We start from the raw sequence: 12,375 nt of genomic DNA, 5'->3' as shown, positions 1-12,375 counted from the left end.
CTGTAACTGAGTTCTAACAAAGTGTTTGCGAATGTCTTTTGATTGTAGCACCATAAAGATGCACAGGGATACTCAGGAAGGGAGAACTACAGCACACCTAGATGATCAATTCTTGTTCTCTTGGTTTCAGTGAAGAAATGTCTGTTCAAAAACTAAAGTTAATACACTAAAATTCCATGAAATTCAGATTTTAGTGTCTATAAATAAAGTTTCATTGGCACACAAACACATTGTTAGATTTAAGTAACTGAAACTATATTGGTGTTTTGGCACACATCTGCAATTATAGCTCTTGGTAGCAAGTACAGGAGGTTTACTGTATCTCAGGAAACCCTGGGTTACATAGTGAGTGTTGAGCTAGACTGACCAACATAATGAGATCCTATGTGAAGAAGTAAAACCAAAGGAAAAAAAATGAATGTTAAAGAGTTTAATTGACTTTGGAATCGTATTCAACGTTTGTTTATATTTTCAATCCCACAGATTTCAGCAAGATTTATTCACAGCTTCAGTAATTTAGGTATGATTTCAAACAGTGAAAATGTGAAAGAATTAGACCGATCAACTTGATGTTTTTTTGGTGTCTTACTATATCAGAACAATGGAAATGAGAAGGCATAATAGAAAATAGTTTATTTATATTAGAAACATTTAGGGTGGCAATAAGCAGAAGTTACTTCTCTATTCCATCAGAAGGACCAAGTCTTTTCTTGAGTCTCCTCATGGCTGACTTCATCTCCTGGTTCCTCAGAGTGTAGATCAAGGGGTTGAGCAGAGGGGAGATGACCGTGAAGGTGACAGAGATGGCTTTGTCTGTGGGGAGGGCAGTGAATGGCCGGGCATAGACATAGATACAGGGCACAAAATGTAGGGTAACCACAGTGATGTGGGAGGTGCAGGTGGAGATGGCTTTCTTCCTGCCCTCTCCTGACTGAGACCTTAGCAATGATAATATGACCATGTAGGACACCAGGAGCAAGAAAAACCACAGTGTGGTGAGCATCCCATTATTGGAAATCATCAGCAGCTCCAGAACAAAGATGTCTGTGCAGGCAAGTCTGATGACCTGGGGGACATCACAGTAGAAAGTGTCGAGAACATTGGGTCCACAGAATGGAAGTGTCAGCAAGAGAGAAATCTGCACGATGGAGTGGATAAAGCCTCCTATCCAAGAGGCCACTATGAACCCAATGCAACGGCCTCTGCTCATGATGGTCACATAATGGAGGGGCTTGGAGATGGCCACATATCGATCTAGAGCCATCACCGACAGAGAAAACACATCCACTCCTCCAATAAGGTGGAAGAAGAACATCTGAGTGAGGCAGCCATTGAACGAGATGCTCTTCCTGTCTGAGAGAAGGTCCACAAGGACCTTGGGTGCAGTGATGGAGGAAAAGCAGATGTCGGCAACAGACAAATTCCTGAGCAAGAAGTACATGGGGGTGTGAAGGCGCGGCTCACAGGTCACGGTGACCATGATGAGAAGGTTCCCCAGCAGAGTTGTCACATAAACCGTGAGAAAGAAAAGGAACAGCAGCACACTGACTTCATGACTCTGGGTCAGGCCAAGGAAAATAAGTTCTTTGACCCTGGTGTAGTTTTCCATCTCCATTAAAACATCCTCTTTGTTTGCTTTTTTTTGTTTCAAGCGTCAGGCTGTTTATTTTGACATCCTAAGCTTCTAAGATGTAATTCAGAAGCTCCTTTTTATGACTATAGCACCGGAAATAGATTGTTGTTCATACTCTAATATTGCAGTTAATTTGATAATCAAATTATCACAGAAAATCATTCAATATATTTTTCTACAGAGAGCAACACTGGAAAAGAAAATTCATTAGTAGTGTCACTTAGAATATTTATAATAGAAAAAATTTACTATGGTTCATTTTGATGCTTTTGATATCAAACTTCCAACGGTCTAAGTAAATCTCTGTTTTAAAAAAACATCAATTTGTTTTGCTTTAATGAAATCTTTGTAATTCTTTTTGTCAGTTATTTTACTTGAGGGCAAAGATTCTGGCTTTCCTATAAAAAAGTAGAAGGACCACTATCAAGTTACCTTTTCCTAATTTGTTATTATTATTATTATCAGTTGTATTCTACACTATACAGGGAGACTCCTGAATATGCACATGTGGAGATTCTGGAATTCTTCTGAATGATCATTTGTTTTTCACTAAATGTGTGGTTTATGTGCTTTATGAGAGGCAGTGCTGAACCCTCTGCCCTGAGAAACTGCAGCAGTGTGTGTGTGTGGTGTGTGGTGTGTGTGTTTTGGGCTTTGTGTTTATGTGTGTGTGCGCATGATAGTGTGGGGAGATTCATGTGAGATGCTATAGGACTGAAACAGGATGAAGCTTCCTGGGTCTGAACACAGGTTTCTAATTTTAGCCTCTGTCAAAAACATAGAAATGAAGCTGGGCATGGTGCTGCTTGCCTTTACTCCCAGCATTTTGGAGGCAGAGGCAGGCGGATTTCTGTTAGTTTGAGGCTACAGAGTGAGTTCCAGGACAACCAAAGACACACAGAGAAACCCTGTCTTGAAAAAACAAAACAAAACAAACAAACAAACAAACAAAAAGCAACCATCACCGCTACCACCTCCATCACCACCACCACCACCAATACAAACCCACAGGAATCAACTAGAAACCTACTTTCCCCTCTGTTCCTGCTTCCTTTCTCCAGTGGGCATCATCAAAAGACTCATTTGTAAGTTTTGGGAAGAAACAGTCGCGATGGCCTCAAGAGTCCATTTATCTCAAGCCTCAGTTGTCTGGTGAATGGATCTTTTATGTGTTCTTGGAGGAGTAGCTTTTACTTAGCCCCAGTCAAAGAAGACGAGATGAAAAGAGACTATACTTCCACCAAGTTGCAACAGTTGCATGTTGGAACTCAGCTTTAAATGCACTTATATATAGTTCCAAAGCCACTCTATTTATTGGAGCGATCACTCTGAGCATTCAGTAAGTGGGAGTTACTTCTTTGTCTCAATTTTAGTGTAAAGATACTAGAAAAACACTCCCTGACAGGCTATTTAACTGAAAAGTCAAGGAGTTTCCAGATAAACTTGGGTACATCATAGACACTCCACTTTCTCACACATCTGCAGCAACCCTAAGACTGTGCACCAAAAACTGATAATCAAGAAATAGAGTGAGACTCCCCCAGATTAGTTTTGATTGTATCCCTGACATTGCATTTATTAGGAATTTCAAAAGCATACATCTAATCAATATATCCTTTAGTCTTTTCTCACACAGTTTTTGGGTCCTTTCAGGACAGTTGGCAGTTGACTTCTGCTAGATATATCACAAACAAGTGCAGCCAAGGTCTTATTCTGGGTCCATGTTCAGTCCGATGAAAATACAAATACTTAAGGGCATCAACAGCCATGGGGACAACCAATGATGGCCCAGTGTCATAGAATCACAGTAGGGCTCTATTTTGGGCTGTTATAGGAAACTTCAAACTTTAGCAGTGAGGATAAAAATTTGTCACTGTCTGGATAAATTGCAATACCAGAGGCAGAGAAATAATGCCCATAACTGGTGAAATGTCACAGCCACACAGAAAGCACCAAGAAAAGCAGTGCAGTGGATTGGTGGACATGGGGAGTGTGGTGTGAAAAGAGACCTCTATTCATAACATCATTCCTTATATCATTACATCATCAATAAATATTTCATTATTGAATCCCATGGCTCTTAAGTGCTGTCACCTCAGTGAATGATTGATCTAAGCATAGTATCTACTTTTCGTGAAAGGAAAATTGTATAAGCTGGAGGAGATGGAATCAGAATTGAGACACATTATTCTTTTTTTCCTCCAATTCAACATATGTATCTTTACATTTTTGTATTACAAGGTTATTTGAAAAAATCTGAAGAATTGCATTTATCGGAAAACAATTTTTGCATTGATTTTAACATGTACCAGCCACACATTAAACCATCGAAAAGCTCTCAACACTTGTCTAATTCCTTATCTCAGAACCAGGCTACCTTATGGATTCTTCTTAACACTAAGTCCCCTTCCAGTACTTGACACCTACCTTTGTTTGTCAGTGAGAAGATTGTCTTTGTTCTGAAATACTTAATATTCCTGGAAAATATTTAAAGTTAAACACAGCGACAGCATCTCTATTTCAATATGCACACAATCCTAGCTAGCAGCTGAGTATCTTTACCTATTGCCTTTACCTTAAAAACTCAGATAAAATGATATGATATTATATCCAGTATACAGCAACTGTTGTTATTAATCTTTGAAAGATGTATTTCTGAAGGTAAAGCCCTTTGCATGATTGAATATCTTAGTGTCCATGATCCGTTTGCCTTGACAGCAAACTCAAAAGTCACATCTTCAAGGTTCTTCTGCTGTGTTCCTGTCTTATATTCAAATCCCTCAGCCTCAGGCTTAGTGTAAGCCTAGCAATGGGAATATCACTGAACAAGAAAGCAGAAGTAACTGACTGTAGCTTTGACCACACAATTTTAAGGAGGTCATTAAAATGTTATCAAAACACATAAGTACACATATTCACACATCCTGACTTATGTTGGCTGGTGTTCAAAGGCTTTAGAGGCAATACAAGAAATCTCTTTGGTTTTTATCTTTAGCACTTGCACTGGGCTCCTGTGCCATGTCCTGGTCCCTTAGTCTCAGGCTTATTATGAGAGCTAAGTATAGTTGAGCAAGCAAGTGGAAACCAACTGGCTAGTTTCCACCACTGCTGGTGGAGTTTCAGTGGGGATTATTAAATTGTTGTAATGCATGTGTAAACACCCATGTGTAAATAGAGACAATCATGGAAAAAAAGCAATTATTCAGTCTACCAAGGCAGAAATGAAATTCTAGAACTTAAGAAGCTCTTTGTTAAAACATGCCAGTCCACATGTCCAAAATAGCTCAGTGTCAACTCTGTCTTTAGAAGTATGAAATACTGTATGTTTGAATGTCAATATTTATTTTTTAAAATTATTTTTGTGTGCATTGGTCTTTTACTTGCATGTATATCTGTGTGAAGGTGCCAGACCCACTGGACCTGGAGTTATAGATGAGCTACATGAGCTATGATGTGGGTGCTGGGAACTGAACCTGGGTTTTCTGGAAGGAGCATCTAGTGCTCTTAACTACTGAACCATCTGTTCAGCCCCTAATCACCCATATTTCTTTCGTGGATAAAGTCAAGAAGTTATAAAAACATAACTGAACCTCAAGCATTTTCACATCATTTAATTTCCTCATCAAGCAGATAATAATATGACTCTTGAGTTTGGATGTCCACCTCTTCTGGGTGCCATTGAGGATACTTAGACAGGCAAACCTACCAACTCTTTCCCATCATTATGCCATATAAACCATCACTTTGGAGAGAGCTAGATAGAACTAAGTTTGCAAGTGGCCACACAGACAGCAACTGTCCACACAATAGCACCTGCTTAATGTACGGCCCCACAGAATTGGGTGGTGAGATACAGTGCCTGGAACACAGTTGAGATGGGAATCTTTGGTTGTTGTTCTTCAAAATGCTGTTGAGTCAGCTTTTCCACAGGGATCAAGGATAAATGAATCCTTAGCCCTACTTTTCCTGTTTCTGCTATCATGTGGCAGCATTAATGAAAAGTAAATGAAAAGCAGCAGGTACATAGAGAAGACGAGGACCAATACAACCAAAGTATAGGACCCACTCACATTTTTCTTTTATGACATCTTTATATAAATATATAAATTTGTGTGTGTGTGTGTGTGTGTGTGTGTGAGAGAGAGAGAGAGAGAGAGAGAGAGAGAGAGAGAGAGAGAGAAAGAGAGAGAGAGATTAGGAAGATACCAGTTATCACCAGATTTACTTTTTCTGAGATGGAATCTCAGAGTTATTTTGATTTGCACTCCTTTGATGTCTAAGGATGCTGAATATTTCCTTACATGTCTTTCTGTCATTTGAGATTTTTCTATGGAGAATTTTCTGTATTGATCTGTACCCCATTTTTAAATTGGATTATTTGGTAGTTTGATGTCTAGTTTCTTAAGTTCTTTGTATATTTTGGAGATCAACCCTCTGTTAGATGTGGGGTTGCTGAAGATCTTTTCCCTTTCTGTAGGCAGCCATTTTGTCTAATTGACTGTGTACTTTGCTTCACACAAGTTTCTCAATTTCAGGAGGTCCTAGTTATTAAATGTCAATCTCAGTGTTTGTGCTACTGGGATTATATTCAGGAAGTAGTCTTCTGTGCCAATGTGTTAAAAGGCTACTTCCCACTTTCTCTTCTTTGAGGTTCAGTGTAGTTGGTTTTTTGTTAAGGTCTTTGATCCATTTGGACTTGAGTTTTGTACATGGCATTAGATATAGATCTATTTTCATTCTTCTACATATTGTCATCCAGTTATACCAGTACCATTTGTTGAAGATGTTTTTTTTCTGTTTTATATTTTTAGCTTCTTTGTCAAAAATAGGTGCTCATAGGTTTGTGGGTTAATACCAGTGTCTTCAATTCCACTTGTCCATCTGTCTGTTTTTATGCCAGCTCCAAGCTATTTTCATTACTGTAGCTCTATAAAAGAGTTTGAAGTCGGGGATGGTGATGCCTCCAGAAGTTCTTTTATTGTACTGGATTGTTTTGGCTATCTTGGCCTTTTTGTTTTTCCACATGAAATTTAACATTGTTCTTTTGAGGTCTGTGAAGAATTGTGTTGGGATTTTTATGTGTATTGCACTGATTATGTAGATTGGTTTTGACAAGATTGTCATTTTTACTATATTGTTTCTACCTATCCAAGAGTGTGGGTGATCTTTTCATTTTCTGAAATCCTTTTCAATTTCATTCTTCAAAGATCTTGTTATACAGGTGTTTCACTTGTTTGATGATATTTCATGCTGTTTCTGGCTATTGTGAAGGGTGATGTTTCTTTGATTTCTTTTTCAGCCCTTTTATCATTTGTATATTAGAGGGCTATTGATCTTGTCCCCTGCTACATTATGTAAGTTGTAGATCTTTGGGGGTCACTTATATGTACAGTCATGTCATCGGCAAATAGCAAAAGTTTGATATCTTCTTTTCCAATTAGTACCCTCTTGATCTCCTTTTGTTGTCTTATTACTCTAGCTAGGACTTCAAGTACTGTATTGAATAAATATGGAGAGAGTGGACAGCTTTGTCTTGTTTCTGATTTTAGTGGAATTGCTTTGAGTTTCTTTTCATTTAGTTTGATTTTGCTGTTGGCTTACTGTATATTGCCTTTATTATGTTTAGGAATGTTCCTTTTATCTCTGATCTCTCCAAGACTTTTGTCATGAACAGGTGTTGGATTTTGTCAAAGGCTTTTTTAAGCATCTAATGAGATGGTCATGTGGTTTTTCTTTCAGTTTGTTTATATGGTGTAATACATTGATATATTTTCATATTTTGACCCATTCCCAGCATCTCTAGGATGAAGCCTACTTGATCATGGTGGATGATTTTTATGATGTGTTCTTGGATTCAGTTTGCCAGTATTTTATTGAGTATTTTTGCATCAATGTTCATGAGGGAGATTGGTCTGTAATTCCCTTTCTTAGTAATATCTTTGTGTGGTTTGGGTATCAGGGTAATTGTAGCTTCATAAAAAGAGTTTGTCTTGAAAAATCTAAATAAATAATAAATAAATCTCATAGCAGGAGCTGAAAGGATGGCTCAGTTGTTTAGAGTATATACTGCTCTTGCAGAGGATCTGAGTATTCTCAGCACCTTCATAGAATGACTCACAACTGCCTGTAACTGTAGCTCCAGGCGATCACATGGCACACCCCACACCTACAGAACTGAAAATAAAACAAATCTTAGAAAAAAAAAACTCATAGTGGCTCCAAAGCTACAGAGAAACCCTCTCGAAAAAACAAAAAAAGAACGAAAGAAAGAAAGAACCAAAAACAAAATAAAAACCTCATAGCAAGGCTCATTTTTATTAATAGCAAGTAATAGAGTCAAGTTTATAAAATAGACTCCAGACAGGTTATCCCCAGTCACCACAATAATACTGAAAGCACAAAAAGGGGGAGAATTGGTCTCACAGGTTATAAATTTATACCTAGTAATGGTAAGGACTTTTAATAAAACTATTGCATTTAAAGCCTAGCGTTGCAGTCCTGTAATTCTAGCCTTCCAAAGGTAGACATATACCTCTCTATAGGAAGAACACAAGTTAGAGGCTACATAGTGAGCTTGAAACCAACTGACAAGAGACACTATTTAAAAAGGCAAAGCCCAACAAAACAAACCTACTATATTTGCTTGAGAGCTGGAGATGCCTAGAGAAAGATGCTTCTAACTGTAGTCGATGCTGTTGGTCCCTGAACGAAACTTTGCACAAAGACTATGTCCATCACAAACACAGTGCTCTGAGATGCAGTTTAGACATCCACCACATTGAACTTCAGTCCTACAGATACTTGTTCTAAGACATCTAATTTTGGTCAAGTTGTTTAACTTCTTAACATTTTTATATTTAATTATGTGGAAGTATGTGCCATTGTACATGATTGCAGGTGCTCTTGGGAATCAGAAGAAGGCACTGGATTCATTGGAGCTGGGATGATGACAGATTATGGGCTGCCTGATATAGGTGCTGGGAACAGAACCCTCATCCTGTGGTTTCTTTAGTTTGAAGTCTTGAGCAAATTTATTCAGCGAAGTTTTCTAAATGCAAATGAAATGTAAATGGACATTTATAAGCATGGAATTATGGAGTAAATTATAAGGACAGTGTTATTGTCCTCACTATTCGTCTCCTCATGTTATCTGTGTCATTATCTTGTTTGTCACCCTGGTAGTTAAATATAGATTAACGCTATAAAGGTGTTCTCTTTGCCATGTTCCAGTGGCACCAAGATTTCAGAATCCTCAAATGCTGCTGAGATACCATGAGGAATTTCACTGTATGTTCTCTGATTTAGTACAAATTAGCATTTCTAATTTCTAAAATCCTATATAAGGTGACTTTTCCTTATCTGACAAGAAAATGAATTCCATGGCCAAGATGGGAAAATGACTAGCTCACTTTCTATTTAAAGACTTACAACATATACTTTAGTAGTTTTACAGAGGAATTTCTTAGAAAAATTGGTTCTAAGAAAATTTTCTTTATTTAGCATGTGTTATTTTGCCACAAATAAATGTTTTTCTCAGATACTCAGAGAAAAGTTTGCATGATAATAAACAAAAGCTATGGAAAATGGCAGTAGACAGAATGCTACATTGGTGTAATTGTTCCCCAAGTTTCTGCTGGGAAAGAAAAAGTTCCTACGGAGAATAGTGTATACCAATAAGATGGCTGAGTCGGTAAAGGGTTTGCTGAGCCCTCCTGATGATCTTAGATCCCTGAAACTCACAGTGGAAGGAGAGAACTGACTTCCAAAAGTTGTCTTCTGATGTCCACATATGCTCCATGGCATTTGTGTCTACACTTGTACACACACATACACACACACACACAGACTAACACACACACACATACACACGTATGGTATACTCACACACACTGATAACAATGAAGAAAAATCCAATAATATAATAAATTGCTTTGGTTGTGAAATTTAGTGCTCACTAGTCTTTTAAAATATTTTATCGATTATTATCATCATCAGTGTTTGTGTGTGTGTACATGTACGTGTGTGTGATCTGTATAAATAAGAGCAGGTAGATATTAATGCCATGGTATGTATGCGGAAGTCAGAGGACAACCTTTGGAAGTCCATATATTTTTTCACCTTGTCAAGTCAGAGTCTCTTTTGCTTCTATTGCTCTGCATGCTCCATGATGCTTCTGGGGTGATTTCCTGCCTCTTCCCCCATTCCCCTGTAAGAGGAATGGAATTGAAGATGAAAACCACTATATTTATATTTTTGTAGATTTTGGACATCAAAGTCAGGTAATAGGCATTATAAAAAAAATGGCAATTCTACCAAAAGCAATCTATAGATTCAATGCAATCCCTATCAAAATCCCAACAAAATTCTTCACAGACCTTGAGAGAACAATAATCAACTTTATGTGGAAAAACAAAAAACCCAGGATAGCCAAAACAATCCTATATAATAAAGGAACTTCCTGAGGCATTACCATCCCTGACTTCAAACTCTACTACAGAGCCACAGCATTGAAAACAGCTTGGTATTGGTATTAAAAAAGAGACATTGACGAATGGAGTCAAATCAAAGACCCAGATATTAACCCACAAACCTATGAACACCTGATTTTAGACAAAGGAGCTAAAATTATACAATGGAAGAAAGAAAGCATCTTTAACAAATGGTGCTGGCATAACCGGATGTCAACCTGTAGAAGAATGAAAATAGATCCATATCTATCACTATGCAAAAAAACTCAAGTCCAAATGGATTAAAGACCTCAATATAAATCCGACCACAAGGTCTTTTTTTTAAAGATTTATTTATTTACTGTGTAAACAGTGTTCTGTCTGTATGTATGCCTGCATACCAGAAGAGGGCACCAAATCTCATTACAAATGGTTGTGAGGCACAACTTAGTTGCTAGGAATTGAACTCAGAACTTCTGGAAGAGCAGCCTCTTAGCCTCTGAGCCATCTCTCCAGCCCTTAGTCAAGGTCTTAAGGATTGACAGAAATACAGGCTATCCCCTATGAGGTTCTAGAGACATAACAGCTACTTATACACTATGTTCACTGTGGTTTGACATTCTTTTAGAGAAAAGAAGGTTGTAATGGTGCGGTGATTTAGAACCACTTAGTGAATTAAGGGAGAATTTGAAGAGTACTCTGGGTGAAAATAATGCATTGGTCATTGTCACTTCTGAATTTCTCAGAGTCTGATTCTAGAAGATTGACCAGATGATGAATGAAGGGTGCTATTACCTGCCAGGGAATGAATGGATTTTTTCTTCTTCATGAAGCTTTTAACAATGGATGCTTTCTTAGTACACATATTTAATTCAGCAAACATAAAATGATAGGGATATAGGGAAAATAATAGAGAAGTAGAGAGAGTATGTGGAAGCACATGTGTTCTGTATAATTCAGGAAAGATATGAACATCTTGCTCATTTCTGAAATGGACTTGAAAACAAGTCCGTGATGAAGATATAGCCAAATCTAGTAGCAATTAAAGCAGTTTCCAAGATCGTATCCCCAAACAATTCCTATTGGTGTTTAAAGACCTACTGGAGCTGGTCCAGTCGAACGCCAAGTCAGCCTCCTGGGGCTTGGTGAAATCAAAGAGGGCAGGGAATTCTGCAGAAATGAGGTGAAGAGTGAGAGCAGAGAAGCAACTCTGAGTTCTAACTCCACAAATCCCCAGGTCCCATGTTCTTCCCTGGTGAAGGGGCGGTGGGGAAGAGCTGGCATACAGAAGTGTGTGCTGTCCTCAGAGGAAGGGGGCTCTCAGAGGTTGAGCTCCATGGTTGTGAAACCATTAGGAGGACCACAGCTTGGGGCTGAGTCAGCCTTGGGTTGAGGATGTGGTGCCAGGTCTCCCAGGCAGAAGAAAGGAAGGAGACAGAGGAGACCTGTCTGAGCTGCTTTGTGTTCTAGACCCTGGGATTGGGCCGATGAATGCTCCTGACCTTGGCATCTCCTAGAGGGACTTTCTGGTGTTGAATCGCAGATAAATAGGAGAGTTTAACCTCCTTTAGCTAATGAGGAGTCTCCAGTTTTGTTACTAATGTGGGAAGTTTTTTTTTTCATTCATCAATGTCTTAGATGGAGACAAATACTATAAGGGTAAGTTCTTTATTTTTATGAAGTTCTTTCTATTTGTGGAATGTAGACAGGAATAATAATGACCAGCTATGTTTCTGGGCTTTGTTGGGTAGCAGCCATTATAGGAGCAAGCGCAAAGTATTTGATAGAAAAAGCATTCTCAGATGCCTCCAACTAGAAACAGTAAGATTTGTTTCTTAATTTATTATAATTCAAATGTTTTAAAAATAGAATATTTGAAATAAATCCTCAAAAATAAAAATAAACTATATATGATAAAAGTAAAAAAATTGAAATAATCATTTAGGATAATTTTGGGCTAAGGTAGTGGTCCTTATCTTTCCTAATGCTGCGACACTTTAATACAGCTCCTCGTGTTGTGGTGACCCCCAACCATAAAATTATATTCCTTGATACTTCATAGCTGCAATTTTGCTACTGTTATGAATTGTGATGGAAATATCTGTGTTTTCCAACAATCTTAGGTGACCGTTGTGAAAGGTAATTGACCCCCAAGAGATTGAGATCCACAGTTTGAGAATTACTGGGCTAAGGATTGTTCAATAATTGAGTACAGAGCTTATTTTGAGTATCATAGCAGCTAACCCAAAAGGGAAACAGCAAATTGTATAGCAATCATGGTTAAGCAGGATGTCA

The 12,375-nt window shown here is 38.1% G+C and overlaps 1 protein-coding gene across 1 annotated transcript; it reads right to left on the bottom strand.

Annotated features, from left to right (window-relative positions):
* Positions 1-673: 673 nt before the first annotated feature.
* On the bottom strand, positions 674-1,615 carry LOC148121399 (olfactory receptor 4D10-like). The gene has a single exon (XM_087907615.1). The coding sequence runs from the start codon at positions 1,613-1,615 to the stop codon at positions 674-676; it is 942 nt and encodes a 313-aa protein (XP_087763741.1).
* Positions 1,616-12,375: the final 10,760 nt, after the last annotated feature.

The sequence above is a fragment of the Myodes glareolus genome, chromosome 7 (assembly GCF_982192425.1).
Source record: "Myodes glareolus chromosome 7, mMyoGla1.1, whole genome shotgun sequence".
NCBI classification, from domain to species: Eukaryota; Metazoa; Chordata; class Mammalia; order Rodentia; family Cricetidae; genus Myodes; species Myodes glareolus.
Note: the sequence above shows the minus strand (reverse complement) of the source record. Positions and strands in the feature narration are given on the sequence as shown.

Bases quoted from the DNA above. Each gene is read 5' to 3' on its own strand.
- LOC148121399 (XM_087907615.1), bottom strand. From the start codon at position 1,615: ATGGAGATGGAAAACTACACCAGGGTCAAAGAACTTATTTTCCTTGGC.